The sequence below is a fragment of the Cricetulus griseus genome, chromosome 2 (assembly GCF_003668045.3).
Source record: "Cricetulus griseus strain 17A/GY chromosome 2, alternate assembly CriGri-PICRH-1.0, whole genome shotgun sequence".
Lineage (NCBI taxonomy): Eukaryota > Metazoa > Chordata > Mammalia > Rodentia > Cricetidae > Cricetulus > Cricetulus griseus.
Genome location: NC_048595.1, coordinates 23777758 through 23802598, shown reverse-complemented (window position 1 = coordinate 23802598; position 24841 = coordinate 23777758). Strand labels below are relative to the sequence as shown.

The following is a 24841-nucleotide window of genomic DNA, read 5'->3' as shown; positions in this document are numbered from 1 at the left end:
TTTGCAGAACTTCAGTCAGACTCTCAGAGAAGTGAAGGGTTTATATTCCTGGTCATATTGCAGCTAAGTTACCACAAATCCAGGTTCCCCAACCCTTAACTAGCTTGCTCTGGGTCAGTGTCCATCATGACCCTCCAAGAGGATAAAAGGTACCATCTCCTAAATTCAATGAATCACTAAGCCTGGGATTAGGAGGAAAAAGGGAAGCCCAAGGTTCCAGGACATGACCGTGCCTATCACCCCTCTCCCCTCTCCCCTGCCTATGGCTCCCAGCAGTTGACATCACACCTCTGCGTTGGATCATCTCTGAGCGGACGGAGAGAGCATCCTCCGCTGTGGAGCTCTCGGTCATGTAGGACTTTTGACTGCAGAAGGAGATGGTGTCTTCATCCGGCCCCGTCCGGGAGGACTGTTGGGATAAGATCAGCTTGGACAGGCTGCCTTAGGCCTCTCACTGGAACTTTCCCTCACAGATTCTCCCAATATCACCCAGCACTGAGCAGGTACCAGATGGAGCAAGCCTGGACTAGCTGTCAAAGGTCATTTCATCTACCTCTTCAACATACAGAAGAAACCAGTCCAGAGAGGCCCAAAGCCATGCATGCCAGAGCTAAGCCAGGAGGAAAGAGCAGGGCAGAGCTGGGCACAGGGCTCACCTGGATGCTCTGGGTGTCTCCATGGTCCCAGCCACCCTTGCTCAGTTTCTGTCTTTCTAGAAGATACCAGAAGGGTGTGTTGGCCTAGGCCCCTGACCCCCAGGAGCTGGGAGCAGCACTGGAAAGGGCAGGAGAGAGTTACCTTGGTGCTGTAGGGAGCGGAGCCCCTCCTGGGCCTGTGTGTGCAGCTCTTCCAGGTGAGGTGGTCTCCCGCTGGGGAAGAAGACATTGTCCTGGTGCTCATCTACTACAGATCCTGGCCCCTGGCTGGGCCCTGCACTCTGACCTTTGTCACTCTCAGCCTTGGCAGAGCCTGATGAGATGGAAGGGAGGAGTAAGTGAGGCACAAACACCTATGTGCCCTGGAGATTCACAAGCTCGGTAACACAGGCATGTAGCACCCATACACTCAATGTCTACCCTTGCAACACTGTCTAGACATACAGACCCCATGTACACACATTAACAACACCCAAGGATGCATATATAATGGGACCATACAAGGTCAACACACAGAACACACAGGTCCACTATCCACACAACATTCACAGGCTTCACTGATGTATGCATATGACACCATCCAAGTATAAACCCACAAATGTACCTACACCAGCTTCCACAGACACGTGACACCATTCTGCATACACACAAACAGTTAAGGACATATAAAACTGCATCCTTGGGTCACTCAGGGTTCCACACAGACACCCCTGATACACACAGAGCTCACAGAAAACATATTTCTTGTCTCTGAGACCTGAAGCTCCACTTTAAAGGGAAACAAACAACCTTCTTCAAACTGCCCCTTGGCCCAAGTCCAAGGAGAAGATGCCATGGAAAACTAGAGAGCTGTCAGTCACAATCAGATTCTCAGAAACCCTGAGGGAAGGATAGGCCAGGACACCTACTTACCCATATGGCTACCCTCTGGAAGGATGGCCAGGGGAGGGGAGAAGAGGGATCAGACCCCTCAACTCCCACTGGGAGCTGAGCCTCTCCTGGGGGAACAAGCCAGGTATGGGCTCTCCTAGAGGCCCTAGCCTGGCCCCAGGTCCAGAGGAGCCAGGGCTCCATTACAAGGATCCTGTTACAGGCCCTGCCCACAGAGGGGCTAGTCATCTAATCCTGGGGATGGGGGCTGTGTCAGCACTTTGCAGTCCCAGCCCCTCTTCAAATGAAAGTCACAACATAAGCAAAAGCGCTGGGAGGGTCATGTGACCTTGGCAGTACCCTGAAGAGGGGCAGAAACAAAACAAGCCCTTTAACAGGCCCCGCCCCAGGAACTGGGTCTCCAGCAAACACCTGCCATTCCCCCCTTCAGCACCAGCAGACCTGCCCCCAGAAGGCCCAAGTCAGAGCTAAGAGGTGCTCCAGGAGGTCTGGGTGCACCACCCTGGCCCCAAACCCCATGATTTTACAAGTGGAGAAACAGGCTCACATGGAAATGTTTGCCTACAGTCACAGCAGACTAAAGTCTGCATTCCCAAAAGGGACCCAACCCTCCAAAAGTACAACAAACTATATAGCTCCTCCAAGTCAGGTGTACCTGGTCTCCACCTTCAAAACTGCCTCGTCCAAGTGTGCTTCCCAGGGTACTCTGTCCTTGTTGCTCCCATATATCCTCCCCACCCCTGAGATGACTCAGGAGGGGTGTCCTCTCTAAACTGGGATGTTGAACTATACCCAGGAATGAGTGGCTATCCCAGCAGGAAGGCAGTCTGGCCCTAGGGCAGCAGACTCCAAGGTCAGAACACTTGGTCCATCCTCCCGGATCACAAGCAGCGTTCAGACAAAGGCAGCGACAAAGCCGCTGGACAAAGCCTGACTGCACACTCAGACTGCGGCCAGCCCGGGGACCAGCATCCCCGTGCCTCATCACTCTTCCTAGCCTCGGTTCCCACTAACCTAAGGGTCTGGCAAAGAGAGCTGTCACCCCTTCCCGGCCCTCCCCCCACAGCCACACCCACTCACCCTTCTTAAACACCTCAAGAGGGGCTGGGAGGTGTCGGCCCAGGAACACTACCATGTCTGCAGCAGATGGCCCCCAGAGCACCAGACAACACTTTCAACACAGCCCAGCCCCAAGGGGACCCGGGAGATGCCAGGATGCAAAGCAAGCTCCCTGCCAGCGGCACAGCACAGTTCCAGCAGGAGGGGGAGGGGCTGCTCCAGGTTCTCCTCCCACCTTTGCCACAGATCCCGCCCATCCCCTAACCCCACCCCACTACCCCCAAGCAGGGTATAGGGAAACTGAGGCCCAGAGACTGGGTGCTTTGCTACTGAGTATGACTGGAGGCAGCACAGAGAAGACACACAATTCTAGCTGTGGGTCACTGACTCTGCCCCCAAGTTCTTGTCAAACCATTTGGGTGCCGGAGCTAAGGGAAGGGTCCTGGCGGCCAGATGGCAGCTGGAAGAGCCACCAGACCAGACTTGGCATGGTGCCCATGCCCAAGACCCAGCCATCCTGGCGAATAAGGTAATCTTCTGAGGAAAGAGTTCAGCTCATGGAAAACCAGGCAGGGGCCCAGGGCTACCTGTGAGGATGGCAGGGACAGAGCTGGCTTCAGAATACAACCCATAATATGACAGCAGAGAGATGCCCAGGGAATCAGAGCGGCTGATGGCAGCTGCCACTCCACTCACACAAGGTCAGCCACATACTGGCTGAGAACGTTCTTCCTACTTCAGCAACGTGGTTAGAAAGGCTGAGAAACAGCAGGGCCCAGACCTGTTCCCTCAGCCTAGAGTTCTTCCCTGACAAACGACTGACAACCCGAGAATAAGCGCTCACCGGGCACCAGAACAAAGAATTAGCTCAGAAGCAACCCTTAGGTGGAGTTCTGAAAAACAGCCAGGAGTGCAGGGGAGGGGAGAGGAAGGCTAGAGAAGGGAGAGAAGGAGGAGTTAATAAGAAAGTCAGATTTGGGTGCAGATTCAGAGCTACCACGCAAGCTGTGACCTTTCATAAAAGCAAGGTCAGTATCTGGCAGGGCTTGGTGGTGCACACCTGCAATCCCAGCACTCAGGAGGCTAAACCAGGACGGTGGCAAATTCAAGGCCAGCTCAGGCTACATAGTGACTTCCAGGCCACTCTGGGCTACATGGCAAGAACATGTCTCCAAAAGGGGTTGGGGGTGGGGGGCAGGAGTGGAAAGTCCACTCAGTGATTCCAAGTGCTTGATACTTCTGAGGAGTTAGTTTCCAGAGCTCATACTGAGTAGCTCATAACAAGCTGCTTGTAACTCCCTCAAGGACTGGAAACCCTCTCCTATCTTCCTCAGGCACTAGCATATCAACAGCAGATACATATGCACATATAAAAATTAAATGAGCCGGGCAGTGGTGGCGCCCGCCTTTTATTCCAGCACTCGAGAAGCAGAGGCAGGTGGCTCTCTGTGAGTTCAAGGCCAACCTGGTCTACAGAGTGAGTTCCAGGACAGCCAGGACTGTTACACAGAGAAACCTTGTCTCAAAAAAAACAAAAACAAAAACAAAAGTAAATTAAATGAAGAAACAAGCCATGTGTAGTAAAGTACACCTGTTTCCTCTACATATAACAGTCACATGGTCACAAGTTCTAGACTATCTGATCTACAAAATGAAACCCTGTCTCAAAAAAAAAAAAAAAAAAAAAAAAAAAAAAAAAAAGAGCTGAAGAGGTGGCTGAGAGTTTAAGAGCACTGGTTGCTCTTGCAAAGGGCACAGGTTCCAATCCCAGTACCACGGCGGTTTACACCCATTTGTAACTCCAGCTCCAAGGGATCTGATTGGCCTCTGAGCACCAGACACATTTTGCACATACATACACGCAAGCAAAACATTCGCTTACATAAACATTGAAACAGAATTTTTAAAAATGTGAAGAAAGAAAATGGAAGGACACAAGAGCGGAGCCCTGAATCACGAGGCACCAACCAGGGCAGCCACTGCCTAATGCAAACGCCTTGAGGTAGAGTAGTGGGTTTCCCTAACCAGGGGAGCCAGCACACCTGGAATACAGTGAGCTGGGGAGAGGGCTACCGGGAGAAATCAGGAGGGCAGGAGCCAGATCACCTGACCCCTGCCTGGCCCTTACCCTGGGACATCAATGAAGGTTTCAGCTGGGCAGTGACAGTTACTATGAGACCCTCCAGAAAGTCCACAGTAGCTGAGTGAGACTAAAGGGTCTGTGCACCGTGTCCTGCTGCAACCAAGTCCCTCACTGCACCCCTCCCTGAAGAGCTAAGAATTCAGTGGCTCCAAAGCTTTAAGACCCCTCAGCTCCTCCTCCTGCATTTAACTCTGGCCTCTCAGAGACTACTCAAGTACTGACTAAAACCTCATTCTAGAAAACAAACATTTAACCAAGCAATGGTGGTACATGTCTTCATTCCTGGCACTTGAGGGGCAGAGGCCAGCCTGGTCTACAGAGTTCCAGGAGAGCCTGGGCTACACAGAGAAACCTGTCTCAGAAAAGAAAAGGGGAAGGGGAAGGGAGAGAAGGGAAAGGAAGGAGGGAGGGAGGGAGGGAGGGAGGGAGGGAGGGAGGGAGGGAGGGAGGGGGAGGGAGGGAGGGAACATTTATGGAGCAGCGTATGTAGCAATGAAACAACTATGTCTTCACAACAATCTCAAGAAATGTAGGCATTTTTTGTTTAATTTGGTTTTTCGAGACAGGGTTTCTCTGTGTAGCCCTGGCTATCCTGTAACTCACTCTAAGACCAGTCTGGCCTCAAACTCACAGAGATCCGCCTGCCTCTGCCTCCCGAGTGCTGGGATTAAAGGCCTGTGCCACCACCCATGCAAAGTGCGTGGTTTTTATTCTGTTTTTCTTTCTTTCTTTTTTTTTTTTTTTTTTTTGGTTTTTCGAGACAGGGTTTCTCTGTGACTTTGGAGGCTGTCCTGGAACTAGCTCTTGTAGACCAGGCTGGTCTCGAACTCACAGAGATCCACCTGCCTCTGCCTCCCGAGTGCTGGGACTAAAGGTGTGTGCTACCAACGCCTGACTTTATTCTGTTTTCAACAACAAAGTAGACCTGGCTGACCTGATACATATTAGCCTGTGCTGGCCTCAGACTTGTGGCAATCTTCCTACATCAGCCTCCCAAGTGCTAGGATTGCAGGTATGTGCCCTCATACCTAGTAGAAATAGGGACTTTTTTTTTTTCTTTTGAGACAGGCTCTTTGTAGCCCAGACTGGCCTCAAACTTGCTAGATAGCCAAAAATGACCTTGAATTAACCTTAACTATTACATTTTCAGTGTATGAGTGCACACTGATGGAGGTCACAGGTAACCATCAAGAGTTGGTTCTACCTTTCCCCCATGTGGACTCTGGGGAACTAAACACAGACACAGATAGTTGGGCCTGACAGCAAGCACTCTGCCCACTCACTGATCCATCTCTCTGACCTGACCTTGAACTTCTGCCCTCCAACCTCCCAAATGCTGGGATTACCGACTTGTACCACAGCACCCAATTTATGTATTGCATGAGAACAAACCCAGAGATTCCTACATGCTAAGCAAGCACTCTACCAAATGAGCTACACCCTCTGCCTAAAGTAGGTATTTCCATCCCATTTTACCGATGAGGAAATGAGACGGGGGGCAAATATTATAAAGCTGCACACTCCGGCCTCTACTGCGTAAGTGGCAGGACCTTTTTCACTGCGGACACCTGAATCCAAGTCATGTTCTACTTACTGTATCAGCTACAAACCTGACCTCCCAGCTTGAGGGTGGAGCGGGGAGAGCAGGACTCCATCATCCCTATAAATTGGAGGGGTTGTTCTTTTTTTTGTGGTTGTTTTTTGTTTTTTTCAAGGCAGGGTTTCTCTTTAACACCTCTGGCTGTGCTGGAACAAGCTTCGTAACTCAGAGATCTGCCTGCCTCTGCCTCCTGATTGCTGGGATCAAAAGCATGCACCACCTCCCAGCAAAACCTGTGGGTCTTCCACAGCCCTGAAGGCAGGTACTTTCCTAGTAACTCATCAAGGACCCAGGAGGCTTGGGAGTTAGGAGACTTCTCAAGCTCCAGACAGTTCCTGTGCCTTTTACTGTCCAGGGCAGTTTCCCTTAGACAGGAAAAGGGGGCTGGGCTCCTGATAAATTGGGGTAGGGTGCCTTTAGCCTAGAGTCCTAGACCCACAGCTGGCATTCAAGGTCACAAAAGCAACCCCAGAGAGCGCCAAGGTGCTCACACGTGATAACATCTGGTGGCTCCAACACCTCTCCCCCTCCCCTAACCCTGCTCTGAGCCACCCCAGGCATAGGCGACTTGCTTGGGGAGGGGCTCTGCAACCTGAGAATCTGATAGGGAGGGACACCCCACAAAGAACTGATCCAGTGGAGGGAAGGAGCTTTCCAAGGCCACATCCCAGTTCAGGCTTCTGTCTCACAGGCCAGAGGTGCGGCCTGGGGCAGAGACCTCGAGGTAAAGGCTCTAGCACAGCTGCCACCACCCTCACCTGTCTAAGGGAGGAGGCCGCCAGATCTAAGAAGATGTCCCTGCCAGGTCCCATCAAGCGTGGCACACCAGGAAGCACACAGCACGCCCATGGCCGGGGCAGAGGCATGTGCCCTGAGAACATCCCCCTGTGGCCACCTCCACAGAAGGGTACATCCAGGACTACACCAACAAAGCTTACACAGGCCTCCCCCCAAGCCTACACCCTCCTCACCTACTACAGGACTGCAGACCCACACAGGGCCTGCCAAGTGGCTGCAAGCACAGGAAGGCAGGTGTGGGTGCTTGCTACACAGGGGCTTTCCTGAGCCTGGAGACAGGGACAAGGGCCTGCCTCCCGCTAGAGCCTCGTTCGCTTGTGCGCATGTGTGCACGTTCTCTTGGCACCATCCTCTGTAGGGTGAGGCCTCAACCTGCCCCATTCCAGAGCAAGGGGCGGGGGTGGCGCACCCACAAATGAGCAGGCCTGACTCAGGGGAGAAGAATGAGGGGGAGGGCACAGCTGGCCAGGTGGCCTTGCTCAGGAGCTGGTACCTTCCCTCTGGCCAACCCTCTGCTCTGTCTTTTCTGCCCTTGTCACCTCTCCAGCCAGGATTCAGGGTGTTTAGAGGCTCTTGGCCTCAACCCCTCTCTATCCAGGCAGACGAGCTGGGGAGAGGGGAGAGAGGAAGGCTTCTTCCAGATACACATTAGAGGCAGAGGCAGAACCAAAAGCATCAGTAGCTGCTCTACCCGTGGAAGCCAGACAACACAGGGACAGGGCGTAACCAACTCAGGTGGACTCTCTTCTACCACCCATCAAGGTGTAGTTGGCTTTTTCACAAAGGGCACAAGGAGACTCAAGGGGAAGAGACTGCACTTGCTAAAGGTCACCCTACCAGGAAGTTGTGGGTCCCACATTTAAATCACACCGAATGCCATGGCAGTTCCAAGTCTGTTAATGGGTAAAGAATAGTCAAAGCCTCAGGCCCGCCCTGACCAAAAAAGGTGCACCTGACCTCTGAAGATGAGAGATCTACGTCCCTTCTCCCAGTGTCCAGCCCCACCTCAGCGGGCAGAGCTGACAGGCCAGGCCGGTTCTAGTGTAAATATTGGGGGGCAGGGAGTGCCTGGAGCAGAAGGGGAGGATCCGGTCCCACAGGGTGCCCTAGGGGAACAGGCGGTAGTGAAGGAAGAATTAGCTACAATAATATAGTATGTGTCATAATGAGTCCCCAGGTCAGAATTTACCAACAATGACATAATGGCCCCTTTGGCCAGGGAATTCTGAATTTCCAAGCCCTTTCTTTTGTTCCCTCCAACCATGGTTATCCCCATTTTATGGATGCCAGAGAAGAGCCAGGAATGAGTAGGGGAAAGGGCTAAGAGTCAGAAAAACCGGATTCCAGGCTTTGGACAAATAAATTAGGTGTCTCCGCCTCCGGCTGCTCTTTACTGAGGTAGCCTGTGCTACCTCACAGTAAAGGTCACCAGCTGCAGTGGTGACGACACCTATAGTCTCAGCACTTGAGACAGAGGCAGGAGGACTAGGGTGTGTTTGAGCCTGTCTCAAAGAGAGGGCTGGAGAGATGGCTCAGTGGTTAAGAGCACTGACTGCTCTTCCAGAGAGCTGAGGTTCAATTCCCAGCACCCACATGGCAGCTCACAACCATAGAACTGCAGTCCCCAGGGGATCTTCTGGGGGCACAGCACACATCTGGTGAACAGACCTACAAGCACGCCACACCTACAGGCAGTCACAGCAAATATGTAAATTAATCATTTGAGAGGGCGAGGAAGCTAGAGACAGGCTCAGTGGTACAGCAGTTGCCCAGCATGATGAGAGGCTCTGGGTCTGACATCCAGCACTGCCCACAAAAAAAAGAAAAAGAAAATTAGCTGATTGGACTGGAGATGTAGCTTAATTAGTAGAATGCTTACAGGAATCCCTGGGTCTGAGTCCCAGCCCCTCATAAAAAGGGGCACAGTGACCAGCCTGGGCTACATGAAACCCTGCCCGAAAAGAGAAAGGTACGCAACCCAACACAAACACACAGTATTGCATCAGAGCTGGCCTCCGCCTGACCGGGCATGGGCAGTAGAGAAAAGGCCTTTCCACTCACAACACGGCAGCACCTAGTATCCTGAAGGCCCCTTCCTACTGAGGCACACCTCAAGGGTCAGGGACTTGCCCAAGGTCACAGGGCTAGTAAAGACAGAGGAGAGTCACTCTGTGAGCTAGCTCTGACTAGCTACACAACCAGGTTCTTCCCATGCAACCAGCTGCTCACTGCCCCTGCCCACTTCCTGCCCCTGCCCATTTCCGGAGCTCTCCTCCAATCTCAAGTGGAGTTAATGACCATTAAGATAAAGCCTGATAAAGCACACTTAACATCAGCTCTGAATCTCTCCTCAGTGAGCTGGCCCTATCTGGCAGTCAGTCCAGGCCCAAGAACAGACACACTCCAACCCTGAAAGTCAGAACTAGCCTGCACTCGAGTTAGCGGGCCCTTAGCTGCAGCTTAATCACTATCTGTATAGGCCTCAGTTTCTCCAATTGTAGTGTGGGAGAGATAATCTCTAAAAAGCCCTTTGGTATGTATAACTCTGGCCCTAGAAGGGAGCAGTGGTCCCCACTGAGGATCACACATGGGATATAAAGGTGATCCAGGGACTGGAGAGCTGTCTTGGCCATTAAGAGCTTTGATGGTTCTTCTAGAGGACACAGGTTCAATTCCCAGCACCCACATGGCAGCTCAAACTGTCTGGAACTCCAGTTCCAGGGGATCCAACACCCTCACACAGACATACATGCAAGCAAAACACCAGTGCACCTAAGATAAAAATAAACCATAAAAAAATGAAAGGTGGTTCAGCTTATCAGACTCCTCAGATCACTGAGGGCTGGGTAAGTCCCTTATCTGGAAGCTCTGTGCTTCCACAGGAGTGTCAGATACCATACAGTTGGTCACAAGTCTTCCCCAAAAGAGGAAGGGGACATAAGGAGTGGCTTCTGCCTCCTCCTAGTCTTGAAACTTGGAAGACCTCAGGCTCTCCAGAAGAAGACACACAGGAAGTCCAGAGAGTCTGACCCATCAGCCCCTTTCCTTGGTCTTCCCACCAGGCCTTATGTGCCTGACAGGACAGTGCAAGGGAACTGGAAGATGAGGGTGGTAAGGCTCTCCTGCACTCTCAGTCTGCAATGCTCATTCCCCAACCTGCCCAGGACCAGGGACCCTGCTGGCCTGGGAGGACAAGTTGTGCTGGACACCTAAGAAGCATGTATTTTGTTTTAAGAATTAAGGGAGATCAGGCAGGCAGTGGTGGTGCACACCTTTAATCCCAGCACTTGGGAGACAGAGGCAGGCGGATCTCTGTGAGTTCGAGGACAGCCTGGTCTCCAGAGAGAGCGCCAGGATAGGCTCCAAAGTTACACAGAGAAACCCTGTCTTGAAAAACCAAAAAAAAGCAAGATGCAATGTCTTTTTAGTGCTCCGACTGGGGGGTGGGGGGATGGGGGGCTTTGCCTTACCCACCCCGGGGCCTTTTCCACCCTCCAAGGGCATTTGATCAAGGCAGGACTTCGCCTTCCTTAGGCCTGGGCTTCCTTTCCTCTCTGTTCACTCTCTAAGCCCTGGGGGCCTCAGTACCTAACTCCTGCCCCTCCTCTCCCACAATGCTTCCTACTCGTGTGGGTACCATAGTGTCCAAATCTCCCAGGGCTCACGTTTTGTCTCAGACCTGTGGACCAGTTATAACATGAAACCCATCCACCCATGAACTAATAGACTTGGGTTTGAATTACATTTTAGCTATCTCCTCACTCTGTAGCGTTGCACAAGTGATTTCACTTATCTAAGCTCTACCTTACCCATATGTAAAATGGAGCAAAGAAGTTTTTCTCTCTTGTTAACTCTTAATGAAGAGAGCTAGCACTGGCCTAATTCTTCTCTACATTAACATCTCTGACACCATCCCACAGCCTTGCTCCCAGCATCCAATTAATCCCAGGTATTGTCAATTCTTCTGCCTCCTCCCCTCCATTCCCACAGCCCCCACCCTGTCGCAGCCCTCACCTCATCACCTCTCCCCTGGATTACTGCAATAGGTTCTGAGCTTCCACTCTCATAACCCCACCCCCTACACTAACCTGCCCTACCTGCACCTGCCTGGGCCCTGGAGCCATCTTCCTAACACACCAGTTTTGTGGGCTCCTCCCTTTTTTCAAACACTGTCTCTGGCTCCCAATGACCTGGATTCTTCAGTCCCCTCTGGCCACCTTGCACTTCCTCAATCCCCTTTTCACAAACTAATAGTGTGCAAGCATCCAAACTCCAGTCCTACACTGGACCCATGAGACAGAGAGACCTTAAATCTTCAGGATAAAGGGACTGACCCACGTTTCTAATCCCAGCACTCAGGAGGCAGAGGCAGGTGGATCTCTGTGAATTGAGGCCAGCCTGGTCTACAGAGTGAGTTCCATGCCAGCTAGAGCTACACAGTGAGACCCTAGCTCAACGCCCCCCCAAAAAATAAACGGAAGGCACCGAAACTTAACAACGGAACCTCTTCTCCTCCTCTTCGCCTCAACTACTTCTCCCTAGCCTCCATGCCCAGTCCCGATTCTATGCCACGCCATTCTTCACGGGCACAAAAAAGCCTTCTAGCTTCACCAACAACCCAGAGCCAACCTCAATCCTGTAGTCACTCCAAAGACTGAGTTCAGAACTTTGCCTTAGCTTTCTACAACTGACCCCAGAACAACAGATTTGATATACAGCCTGGACAGTTCCCAGCCCTGGCACTTGTGTTGCCTTGACAATGCTTCTGGCTTCTTAGCAACACCTTGGAGCCTGATTAGCTGTGGAGCTGTAGCAGGTCAGTGGAGCACAAGAGTCACTGGAAATCACAGAGTGAGGCAGGATGTCAAAGCCAGGCCTAGTGGCTTGGACCTATAGTCCCAGAATTTGGGAGCTGTGGTAAGAGCATGAGGGCAGCCTCAGCAAGGTGAGACCCTATCTCATATAGACAAACAAAACAGCCATGCACGTTCCATCCTTTTGGCACTTGCTATCATGACCAGCTCTAAACACCACCTTCTTATGCTTTCCTTCAGTCACAAGCTTGTACCAACACTTGGTTCTCAGGAAACAAACACATCAGATCAACCATCAGAGAGCAAATGAAAAACCCTGCCCAAGCCCAGCCTGCTGGCTCAGTGCAGCTTCCAGAGCGAGGGAGGGAAAGCTACAGCCAGGACTTCACAGTTGACAGAGCAGGGAAACTACTGGAATTCCTCATCAACACCACCTTCTGAGAAGTTGTCAGAGTCCTACCTGAACAATAGTAACTCTTTCCTACTGTTTGATCATCATTACAAGAACTCAAAACCATCAAATGCAAATGACCTTGAACTAGGAAGGCCCTCTTCTCTAGACCACAATCTTCATCCTTGAAATGGCCAAACAGAACTGTAAGGGCTCCAGGTCACCAATGCTAAGGTTCCCTCCTTTCAAACAGGTCTAGTGTAGGAGCCAAGGAGGTCCAGAAAACCAAAAGAATCTGACCAAGGTCACCAGCGCCTCTGGCAGTGCCACACTGAGAACAGACCCCCTCTCCCCAGCTAGGCTTCCCATCACCCTCATGCGGAGCACTGATGGAAGAATGAGATCATCAGGCTCCATGCTGTCCTCTAGGAATGTGGGCCATCCTGGGAACAGAGGTGTATTCCAGTCCCCCCCCATTCCAATTCCTCTTGGATTTCCTCCTTACCCCTGACCGGCAGGTACCACGCTTAGAACACCTGCCTCTGTTGAAGACCCCCTTTTTTTGAGGAGGTGCAATTTTAAGTCCATCATGTTGCCCCTCCCCTGTCTGTGCATTTACAAGGTGAGAAAACCGGGCACCCCCTCCAGAACCCCTTGGGACTCTCTGGGATACCCAGAACTGTTGCACTGACAAGGGAAGACCAGGAATGCCATCTCTCAGCTTTGGGATTGGAGGCCTTCCTCATTCCCTAGCCCCCACCCTTGGAGACTGGAATGTGACCCGCGGAGGGATCCCGCAGCACGACGGGAAGGGCTGCAACTGCGTTCCAGCCCGGTGGCTGCATTGAAAGAAGGGGGGGAAGATGGGGCGGCGACCTCGGGAACTGCGGGGGGGGGGGGTGAGGGGGACTGGAGTGACGGACAGGATGCAGTGGTGCGGTGGGGGTGGGTTCAGAGAACCAGTTAGACTCCCGATCGAGCTAGATGGATTAGGTCCCCAGCCTTCAGTCCTAGTTTCTTGCTTCTCCCTCCCACCTTTGTCTCCCCTTCCTCCTGCAAACTTTCAGACTGTTGGGGGTAAAGGTTTGGAGGACAAGTGTGTGTGTTGTGTGTGCATGTCCATGTGTGTTGTACACAGCGTCTTAGGATTTGCCTGTGAACCTGTATATACAGCTGGGTGCCTAAGACACTGGACAACTGTACCTACATGACTCATGTGTGTGCCTGTGTGTCAACCTGAGCGTGGGTGTAGCTCATGCGGCCATGTAAACCTTGTGCACAGGTATATATACCTGTGCCTCGGGATCTGTGTCCGGGTGCCAGTGTGTGGGTGTGACTGTGTATGCGGTTTTGGTCACTGCACCGACAAACATGAGAATGGGTGTTGTGTGCAAAATGTAAAAATGTACGCGCGCCCACCCGTGGGCATCAGTGGGTACGTGTGTGTCCGTGATCATGTGAGGGGTGGGATCTGAACCGATCCCCGGCCCCCGACTCTCACGCCCACCAGGCCCCGGGAAGGGACAGCACAGCGGCGGCAGAGACTGCAGGGACCCTCCTCCCCACCTGCCCCGCCCCCACCCCTACCTGCGGGCCGCTTCGCCGATCGCCCGAAGCGCCAGAAACTGCGGGTCCGGGGGCCGCTGGGGGCCTTCCTCTTGTGGTGTGAGTTGCCCATGGCGAACGAAGGAGCTGGCGTAGGCACCCAAGTGCGGCCCAGCCAGCCCAGCCTCCGGGCCCCGCAGCCCCGGGAGGGAGGCAGCGAGACGCGCGGGCGGCCACCGCGGGCGCCCCCAGCCCCAGCCCGGCCACGCCCCCTAGTGCTGCGGCCAATGGTCATACTGAGGGCGGGGCCAGATGAGGGGCGGGGCCTGGCGCACGGCCCTTCCGCTCCACCCCTCCAAGGGACCAGGGAGACCTGCTGAGCCGCCCCACCCTGAGTGCTCGGGAAACGGCTCCGGCTGTCCAGGCTGAGTAGGCGGGTGGCGGGAATCTCCCAGCCCAGCAAGGCCTGCCTTTGAGGAGGACTGCAGGGGAACTGGAAGAACTAGGGGCTAGCCTCCAGATAAGCGAGGGCCGGACCCCCGCCACTGCTGGGCCCACCGGCCACCACCCCGTGAGTGTCACGTGTTTGTGTATCACCTCTCTCCTGTTACCTGCACGTGTATTGAACTATCTCTGTACTTAGGGTGTTGAAAATAATAGTAGCATCTTTTTACTTTGTGCTCAATGTGTGCAAAGCACCGTGCTACTCGCTTTCATGCAGTGTTTCACTTCATCCACAAAATAATTCCACCAGGTGGGTACTTTTGTGGTATTCATTTTACCGACGGGGAAACTAGGGTTCATTGAAGTCAGCTGACTGACCCATATTCCAAGAGCATTCATTAAGCTACAGAGCTAGGAGTCACCTCCAGACTCACCAGTACCTACAGCCTTCCTTTTTCTCTGTTTATCTGTCTTTGACCTTGCAGGATGAGTACCTGGATATGTGTATTAACTGGGGACATTAATATAGCTATATATTTGTGTAGGTGGACATATATATATATATATATATATATATATATATATATCCTCCACCCTAAACATTTGGGTTGTCTCTGACTAGCATAATCATGTATGGTGTACTTGTGTGCATGTCTGAATGTATATATTGCAGTTGTGTTTATTGTTTGTGTGTGCACGTAAGTATAAACATCTGAAGTCAACCATTGCAGAGCTGTGTGTCCCTCACATTAGTCTCTATTTTCAAAACCCACACTAAGCCTTACCAGTTCTGAAAGTCTTCTAGGCTACCTCTGTGTACTCACAGCTGCCCCTGAGCAATGCACTGCATACCCACGGCCCTACAGCATCGACAACAACACTCAGTCATCATCACTTTACCTGACCTCTCAAACTGGGCTAGGAGTCCAGAGCCCTTGGTTCTAGTTTCTGTGCAGTATGGCTTAATCTTTCTGCCAGCGGGCAAGCCTTTCTACTATACCACACTGCTGGAATGCCCATCGATTCCAGGACACTCGCCTCTCTTCTTGCAAAATGGGAGGGTCAAAGCTGATCTCAACCCTCCCTGAGGCCCTGCTCTTACTAAGAACCTGAGGTTAACAACAGGGCAGTCCCTGAAAAGCTGGCATTTTACTCATCCATAGAAAATGACATGCTCTGTGTACCAAGCAGTATGCACCAATCTCACTGCTCTGCAGACAGAATAGAATCCTGTACCAAAGCTAGGAGAGGACTGGCTGGCTGGTAGGAAAATGCACCAGCTGACATGCTCTACCAGCTAAGTTACAGTTCCCAAGATCCACAGGGGAGGACACCAACTCCCATTAGTTGTCTCTGACCTCCACACACATGCTGTGGCACGCACACTCAAGAAACATATAAATAAAGCCGGGCGTTGGTGGCGCACACCTTTAATCCCAGCACTCAGCAGAGGCAAGCGGATCTCTGTGAGTTCGAGACTAGCCTGGTCTACAAGAGCTAGTTCCAGGACAGCCTCCAAAGCCACAGAGAAACCCTGTCTCGAAAAAAAAACAAAAAACAAAAAGAAAGAAAAAGAAACATATAAATAAATGAACATGTGAAAAAACAGGGGAGAAAGATGGTAGAGACCTTACTCCATTCACAGATGAGGAAACCAAGGTACATAGTAGGGACAGGTGGTGTATTGGAACAGAGAACACTCACAAAGTAAGTGCACCTATCCTTTGGCATGAATTGAGTGTGGACAGGTAAGCAAGGACCCTGGGAAGATATCTGGAATGGAGGGTGCCCTGGCCACCAGAGGCATTGCACACTGCCCCTGCCTATCCGGGAGCCTTGTCTCCAGCTATGTCTTAGTTCTCAGAGCTCTAACCACACAAAATGACTTGCCCTTTGTAGTGTACACCTCCAGACCTCACACCTGCTTACTCCTCTCTTTGCCTGGAAGACTCCTTTTCATCTTTAAAGCCTAGTTTGACCCCCTGCTCCTCCATGTACCCTTCTCTCTGCCTCAACTTTCTGTACTCACCAGGTGCTGTCCTGAGATATACTGAACACACCTGAGGGCTTCCCAACACCCTACCCCAGCACTTACTTTAAGACATCAAACTATTTAGCTATCTGCTTTACCAACCACAAAAATATCCACAAGGGTAGTAACTGTGTGCATCACCCTTGGCAATTCAAGCTCAGCACACAGTAGGTGTGCCCAGCGTGATACTGAGTCTGGTGAAGATGGAGATGGCAAGACCTGCTTACTGTGTGCAGAAGCCGCCGTGTGGCTCTTGTGTGTGTCTGGTGGTGGCAGTGGTGGTACTGATGGGGGTAGTGGTAATAGCACATTTGTCTTTTTGTTTCAAAGACAGGACCTGCTGCTGGGGAAGAGGTTGAACACCTGGCTGCCAAATATGGGAGAGGCAGAATGAGCTGGGGTTAGGAGGGAACAGTATGGTAAGCATGTGGGCCAAGAACCCAGGAAGCACATGACTAGCCTTGGGTACCTCGTGACACCGCCCCCACTTGCAGAATGGTGGTGAAGGCTTCACCTGGCTAGAGAACATCGGAAGCAGACAGGAGGCCTGACATGGTTACCTCCTCCCACCCGAGTAGGTATCACACACTCAGATTCAGATTCAGTGCCTGTGCGGGCCATGCTGTCCCTACGGCAGTTGTGTACAGCCAGCTGAGTGGAGCGAGCAGTCCTGTGCAGAACCAACCCTGAGAACAGTGAAGCACAAGGACAAAGTGGGCTGTACCCTGGGCAAGGTGGAAGATTTCATTCCTTCTGCCCCAGGGCCGCTGCTTTCACCTCCTTCCTTCCTGCATTGGGCCACGCAGCTGGAGGTGGCCCTGGGGGCTGCCGACCCACTCTCCCCACCCAATCATGCTCAAGCCAAACACTATACAATGCTCCCTCTCATTCCAGTTCTTCAGCATGTGACAGGCCAGGAGCAGCTGAGAGGGCTTTGAGGGTTTGGGGGAGAGGGGATTTCCAGGAGTGTGGGAGGGTGTCCTGCTCTGCTCCCTGCATCATCATCAGGGGTGGGTTTTCCTGGTCACGGTGTCAGGCTGCCCCATACCCTACTTCAGCAGACCTTGTGGCCAGTGCTGCTTCCAGGACTGGGGGTGGGGGGAGGACACAATTGGGGAGAGCCCATAGACTGCAAGCTCTTCCCAGACCTGAGGGAGGCTCAAGCAGATGGCTGGATGCATGAGGCAAGAGCTGGAACAAGGCCTGAAGGTGTCTGAGAGAGGGAAAGGGAGGTTCCCTGGGCTCCTCCTGGCTTCCTTCCTGCTCTTCCCACCCTGGTAGAGGCACCTCTCTGGGAAGGGCTTTTCTGTTTGAAGTCTGAACAAAGGAGTGGAGGAATCTAAAGTCAGCCTGCTCCCCCCCCCCGCCCCCAAGCTGGGGTGGGCTCCAGTCCTGCACTAAGACCCAGCCCGTTTAGGTCAGCCTCCCCAAGGAGGCAGGTCCTTAAGCAAGTCACTCCCTCCTCAGAGCTTATCCGTAAGTACCATGAACTTTCCTTATGGTATCAGTTTTGACCATCTAGGATTTAAAGCTGCCCTGCTGGATCGTCTATGACCCAGAGTCACTTAGTGCCAGGCCCTGTGCTGGGGAGTGCCAAGGCAAAGGCCATTCCACCCAGCTCCTGTCCTCAGGGTACCTGAATAGTAAGGTATGGTGATCTCTCCAGAAGTCAACCAAGGACTCCCTAACCTGAGTGCCACAAGTCCCTTCACCCCAGCTTCCTCTCACCCCTTAGTTATACTGCACATGTCACCTTGGGGAAGCCGTCCTTTGTCACCCCAAAGGGTCTTTGTGGTGCCCTTTCTTTATTGTTTTGATTTAATTTTTCAATCAGGGTCTTATGTAGCCCAGGCTGGTCCCCAACTTGCTGTGTAGCTGAATATGACTTTAAATTCTGGGTCCTTCCTCCTCTACCAACCATGTGCTGGGACTGCAGTCCTGTGCCCCACACCTAGCTCTGGTCATGGTTCCTGGCCCTTCATTATTTGTTCAATGACTCATCCTTCCCAGCTATCACTCTCACAGATTCTGGGGTTGAAGGACTGAGACTTCGCCTCTTGAGTTCATTGCCTGGCACACAGTAGGGACTGAACATTTGTGAAATTAAGTTGTCTCCCTTTGCTGTCAAGACCCAAAACTGGCAATGCACATCTGATCACAGGGACTAGAAGATGGACAGAACAGCCACTGTCTCCTCTGTGAAAAAGCACTCTACTGTAGCAGAGGGAACCCCGACTCCACAGCCATGGCCGAGGCCCCAAGCTGCCTACCCAAAGGGAAGAGAATCACAAAAACAAATTCTAACCTTAAATCTCTTAAGCAGGGTACTTTAAAGGCTAGAGGCAATAATGTTCCCTAGAGGTATCAAAGAGATGAGGACAGTGATGCCTTAAAGGATGGATAGAAGCTCGGTGGATAGAAAAATGAAGGCAAGCATATCCTAAGCAAAGAAAATGAGCATAATGTAGCATAACAGCACCTGGAAATAGACGATATGCATCTGAAGGCAAGCAGACCCAGCCTCAAGAAAAATGTGCCCAGAGACTTTGAGTTATCACTTTGTTTTTTAGAATGCTGTAGACAACCAGGCAATTGTAGCACACATCTTTAACCCTAGCACTTGGGAGGCAGAGGTAGGTGAATCTCTGACTTCAAGGCCAGTCTGGTATACAGAGCAAGGTCCAGGACAGTCAGGGCTACACAGAGAAACCCTGTCTCAAAAAAAAAAAAACAAACAAAAAGCAAAGCAAAGAGACAAAATAGAATGATATACACTATTATTAGTTGCTGAGCATGATAACAGGTACCTTTAAGCCCAGCACTTGAAAGGCAAAGGCAGGCAGGTCTCTGTGAGTTCAAGGCCAACCTAATCTACACAGCAAGTTCCAAAACAACCAGGGTGACACAGTGAGACCCCCCATCTCAAAAAAAATAAAAAATAAATCATTAGTTTAGGGGCTGGAGAGATGGATCAGCAATTGAGAGCACTGGCTGCTCTTCCAGAGGATCCAGGTTCCATCCCCAGCACCCATGTGGTGGCTCACTACCATCTCTAACCCAGTCCCAGGAGATCTGACATATTTTCTGGCTGCTGCAGGCACTGCATGCAAATTCTGCAGACACACATGAAGGCAAAACACTACACTCATAAAATAAATAAAGGAAATAAAATTTAAAACCATATAGCTCAGCACGGAGAGGTAGCAATGCCAGGCTACTGGGTCTCCAGTCTACATAGTGAGTTCCAATCCAGCCAGAACTACATAATGAAACTGTCTTGCCGGGCATTGGTGGCACACGTCTTTAATCCCAGCACTCGGGAGGCAGAGGCAGGCGGATCTCTGTGAGTTCGAGGCTAGCCTGGTCTCCAGAGTGAGTGCCAGGATAGGCTCCAAAGCTACACAGAGAAACCCTGTCTCGAAAAACCAAAAAAAAAAAAAAAAAAAAGAAAAAAGAAACTGTCTCAAAAAATGGGGAGACGGGGACTGGACAGATGACTCCATGGTTTTAGAGTATTTGTTGTTCTTACAGAGGACTCCAGTTCAATTCCTAGCACCCACATGATGGCTCACGACCATTGGTAACTCCAGTTCCAGGGAATCTAACACCCTTACACAGGCTTCTGGCCTCTGTGGGCACCAGGCACACACATGCACATACATACAAGCTGGCAAAATATTCATACACATAAAATAAATAAAACTTAAAAAATTGTTATGTGCATTGATGTTTTGACTATATATCTGTGTGAAGGTATAGGGTCCTCTGGAACTGAAGTTACAGTCGGGAGCTACCTTGTGGATGCTGAGGACTGAACCTGGCTCATCTGGAAGAGCAGTCAGTTCTCTTGATGGCTAAACCATCTCTCCAGCCCTGTTTGTTTGTTTTTTGAACCAGGGTTTCTCTGTAGTCTTGGCTGTCCTGAAACTCACTCTGTAGACCAGGCTGGCCTCAAATTTGGAGATCACCTGCCTCTGCCTCTGGTGCTGTGATTAAAGGTGTGTGAGCCACCAAAAAAATGTTTTTGAATAATATAAGATTGAGTGACTCTGCTGGAGTGAAGGATCTACTTTAAAATCAAACAAACAAAAAGCCATCCTAAACTCTCTACAGCCCTACACCAGGCCAGACCTCCCTCAGTGAGTGGCCAAATGGAAGGTAAGGAGTTCCTAGGGTAACCTCTGCTGGGCTGGCAGTGAGAAAGAGTTCCTGAATTCAGTCACTGCCCAAAGGAAAGGCCACACAACCTTCCCCCAAAGCTAGTCCTGGTGAAAGGTCTCAGGTAGATGCTCTCCAGTCAGAAACTCATCTATAGTAGTCACATTACTTTGAAAGTATGGCCTTTGAAGACTCACGCAATGCTGTGACAAACATCATTTATCATTTCCACTGATGGGGAGGATCTTGGGTATCCCAGGCTAGCCTAACCTTCCTGTGTAGCTGAAATGACCTTGAACTCCAGACACATCCTGCTGTCACCTCCCAAGTCCTAGGCTTACAGGTGTGTACCACCACACCCAGTTCATTCTGTACTGTGGATACAGAGATCAGAGCCAGGGCTTCACGCTGGTAAACACTCTTAACAACTGGCCTACGTCCCTAGCCCCAAGTGGCCAGTCTTTGAAGAAAAAAAAAAAAACACAACCAATTTTATGTATATAAGTGTTTTGTCTTTCTGGGCATCAGATCCCATTACAGATGGTTGTTAGCCACCATGTGGTTGCTGGGAATTGAACTCAGGACCTCGGGAAGAACCATCAGTGCTCTTAACCTCTGAGCCATCTCTCCAGCCCCTGTTCAGGTCATCTTTATGGAAAATATGGATTCCTGTTTGCTTTTGCTTTTTCAACTCCCTCTTATGTGAGACAAGGTAAGACTCCCCTTCTGTGACTCCACATCAGTAATAATCAACATTAGGTCTGAGATTAATAAAATGAACTAAACTAATACCCAAGTTCTCAGCATCCGACTTCAGAAGCCTGCCACCACTGGACCATGCTCCACAATATATAAAGTGTTCTGTCTGCATGTGTCCCTGCAGGCCAGGAGAGGGCACAAGATCTCATTACAGATGGTTGTGAGCCATCATGTGGTTGCTGGAAATTGAACTCAGGACCTCTGGAAAAGCAGCTAGTGTCTTAACCATTGAGCCATCCCTCCAGTCCCCCTAATTGGATTCTTGAACACCCTAATTTTACAGACAAGGAAGGGCAGGCATGGAGGGTGGATGGGCGGCCTGTGTCTTGTAGCTCAAGAGGGACAGCAGGATCATTCTTACTGGCCTCCAAGCCCACTCCTGCCAGACTCTCGACTACATTTATAAACAGAATCTAACAACCCCTCGTATTCCACACTGCCTTCTCTTTCCTGTAAGTTTCATCATCTCTTGTAAGAACCTTGGACCATCAAGGCTGTGTCCAGGGGATGGTTCCTTCTCGTTCCCATGAGACAACTACAGGCACTGTGAGCCCACAGAGAAGTTGCTTGTCCAGTGTCACGGGTCTTAGTAGCTGTATCAGAATTAAAGTCATTTGCCTGACTCTGGTACTGTCCCCACTCTGTCAAGCTCCCTCACCCCTCTCTGGGCTGACTCCTAACTGTAGAGTGAGCTGCATAAGATCTCCAAGCCTCACCCCTGTGTCTCTGGAGAATCGTGTTTGTTTGGGAGACAAATTAATCATTCACTGTCTCAAAGCCTCAGGTTTTTTTCATCTACAAAAGGGATTCCCCCGCCCCTTGTAGATGAAGTGTTGATTTGTAGCCTGGGCTGGCCTCAAATTTATTCTCCTGCCTCAGCAGCTCCAGTGCTGGGAGTGTAAGTGTGTTGCCACCATGCAGGGCTCTCTGCAAATGGGATCTAGTGAGGAAATGGATGTAAGTCTCATGACACATTCAGAGTAATCAATCAATGTCAGATTTCTTCTAAGTCTGAAAGAGGAAGTACAAGAGTCCTGGGGGAGGACGTAAAGCTGGAAATTTCATTGCTAGCACCTTCCCCCACTTTATATAGAGCAGTGGGGACCTGTGCCCCTCAGATCTCAGGTTCTGAGAAGTGAGGGGCCTATGAGCTCCCACAGAGGCCTCCCTGTGCTTCCAGAAATGCCCCTAATGCGCCCCTCCTTCCCCAAGCTCCATCCTGATAGCCATTTTCCCTGAAAGAGTTAAGCCTCCAGCCTTCCCTTCCTGGACAGTGGAGATTAGAGAGATCGGATGTATTTTTCTTAATAAACAAGAAAGAAGTTGGGCCAGGCAGGTGACAAGGAAACAATCAGAACAATAGAAGGCTGGAGCGAAAAGGAACAAGACTGCCCTCGGAAGTACCTGGGGCCACCTCCAGACCTGGGAAGACAACAGCTCAGGGCAGAGGGTGTCACCCTAGCACGTGGCCTCAGTGAGGCTGACCTGCTGCCCAGAAAGCCCAGTGCCACTCAATACCAAACACAAGGTAGGAGGAGGTTAGGCCACTGACTTGATGACCCCAGGAGGCTGAAGTACTAACCTACAGCTCATTATTTGCAGCTCTCTGCCTCTAGGCTGGCTACCTGGAAATATCCTACCTGACAACCTGACCACAACCCACAAGACTACAAGAACTGCAGTTCTGACCCAAGCTGTCTTAAGGGAGATGAGGATGACTTCAACCTCACTTCCAGGGGGGAACCCTGACAGACACCCTCCAGTTAGAGACTGCAGAACACTTGGAACACCCCGAATCCAAACCTTCCCTCAGGGCTTGGCCCATTCATCTCAGTCCCAGCACCCTAACTTCTATTTGTGGCTGGGCCGCAGGGAAGCAGGGCCATTATCCAAAAGGAAGATCAGGCGGATGCAATCGCACAACAGGTTTTCCACCCTTTTCCTGCCCTCTAAAGTTCCTTCTAATTCTCCAGAGGTGGTTAAAGGACAGTGAAAAGGTAAACACAGCTAGGGATGGGCCCTGACCCCTGCCACTCTGTCACCTTCAGCCCTGGAGCTGGGTAGTATAGGAGAGATACACTTCTACCAGCCTTCTATCCCCCCCAAGCAGAGACCAAAACTCTCCCCACCAAACTAAAGACAGAACCAGATGAGGGAAAAGTCAAAAAGTGGCCAAAAGTGACCCTAACAGGGATGGGCCAGGTCCTTCCCCGTTTCTCAGGCTGCCCAGCCTTTAGGTTCCAGGAAGGGTCATGGGCTCAAAACTCCACAAAGACTAGCAAACAGCTGCTGAACGTCACCCACCCAGCCTAGGCACAGCCTCTCCATTTAACTTATACCTCAGTTTCCCCTACGGGGTCAACACCTGCAGGTCCCTACCAGGACTAGGGAAAGGGGTAAATGATGAGGAGAGGCCTTTTGGTTCAGGATGGTGATCTCACCACCCCAGGAGGTGGATGTTTGTGGTTTGGCCCAGGTAAGAAGGGGGGTGGCCGGGTGAGGAGAGCTAACACTAGTAACAACCTCAAGGCAAAGTAGACCTTTGTGGAGCTGGGAACCAGGATCTACCTGGAGGGCAAAAACTCGCTTCCAGTTGGTTGACCTTAAAGACCCAAAGAGACCGACACCCCAAGACCCAAGGCCACCTGCCTCTCCCATTGGCCCCAGGCCAGAGTCAAGTCTCTGACCCCCTGACTCAGCAGAGGGCAGAACCTGAGAGAGCGAGAGGGGGAAATGTCTCTGGGCCAGCAGGGGCAGCCAGCCAGCACTTCCTGCTTCAGCCAGGGGATCCCTGCCCCAGACGGGGGTCTCGACCCCTCCAAGTTGGATAGGCTGTTTCCCTGGAACGGCACAGTACCTATTTTGGGGTGCCCTAGGCTCTTCACTTCCTCCAACACCACCGTCTAGGAGACTACCCTTCCATTTACGGCCGACCCCCCAGAGGACCCACCCTGCCACGCCCTCAGAGCCTACAACCCAGGTGTCCGGCCACCTTACCCTGGCCTTTGCCCTTGGCCCGCTTGGCCTTGTCGTCCGCCTTCTTGGCCCGGGGGGTGGCTGACTCGGCGCCCTCGGCCCCGGCCGCCTTCTTCTTGCGCCGTTTGCCCCGCAGCCAGCTGAAGGCGCGGCGGAGGCCGGAGCGGGACTTCTTCCTGCGCGGGGGGCCGCCGGGGCTCCCCGGCTCCTCGGCCGCAGGTGCGGCGGGGGGCGCGCGGGCCGCCATGGCGCGGGCTGGGGGCGCGCGGTCCCAGCGGCGGGGTCAGGCCCCCTGCGGCGCAGCGCCCATGCGCGGGGGCGGCCGCCGCTGGAGTCGCGCCCGGAGAAAAGTTTGGGCGGCGGAGGCCGAGCGAGCGCTGCGGAGGCGGGGCAGCGCGGGCGGGGCCGCGGGGCGGGCGGGGCGCGAGCGGCGGGAGCGGCCGTCGGGGGAGGGGCGGAGGGGGGACGGTGGCAGCGCAGTGGCAAATCGCCCGTCCCCGCCTACAGAGCCCCCAGGACGACGTCGGGCCACAGGGGAGGGAGGTTGTCCCCGAGCTGCGAAAGCCTTTCCCACG

General features: G+C 52.1%; 1 protein-coding gene across 1 annotated transcript in view; it reads right to left on the bottom strand.

Moving 5' to 3' along the window:
- Kiaa1522 (KIAA1522 ortholog) overlaps window positions 1-24624 on the bottom strand; it is a 30263-nt gene extending 5639 nt beyond the window's left edge. Inside the window, exons 1-4 of the mRNA XM_027399369.2 lie at window positions 24288-24624; window positions 799-969; window positions 657-712; window positions 289-409 (exon numbers count right to left, since the gene is read on the bottom strand). Coding sequence (XP_027255170.1) covers window positions 289-409; window positions 657-712; window positions 799-969; window positions 24288-24513 — 574 coding nt within the window. The 5' untranslated portion in view covers window positions 24514-24624. The remainder of the gene's footprint in view (window positions 1-288; window positions 410-656; window positions 713-798; window positions 970-24287) is intronic.
- Between the last annotated feature and the right edge of the window lie 217 nt (window positions 24625-24841).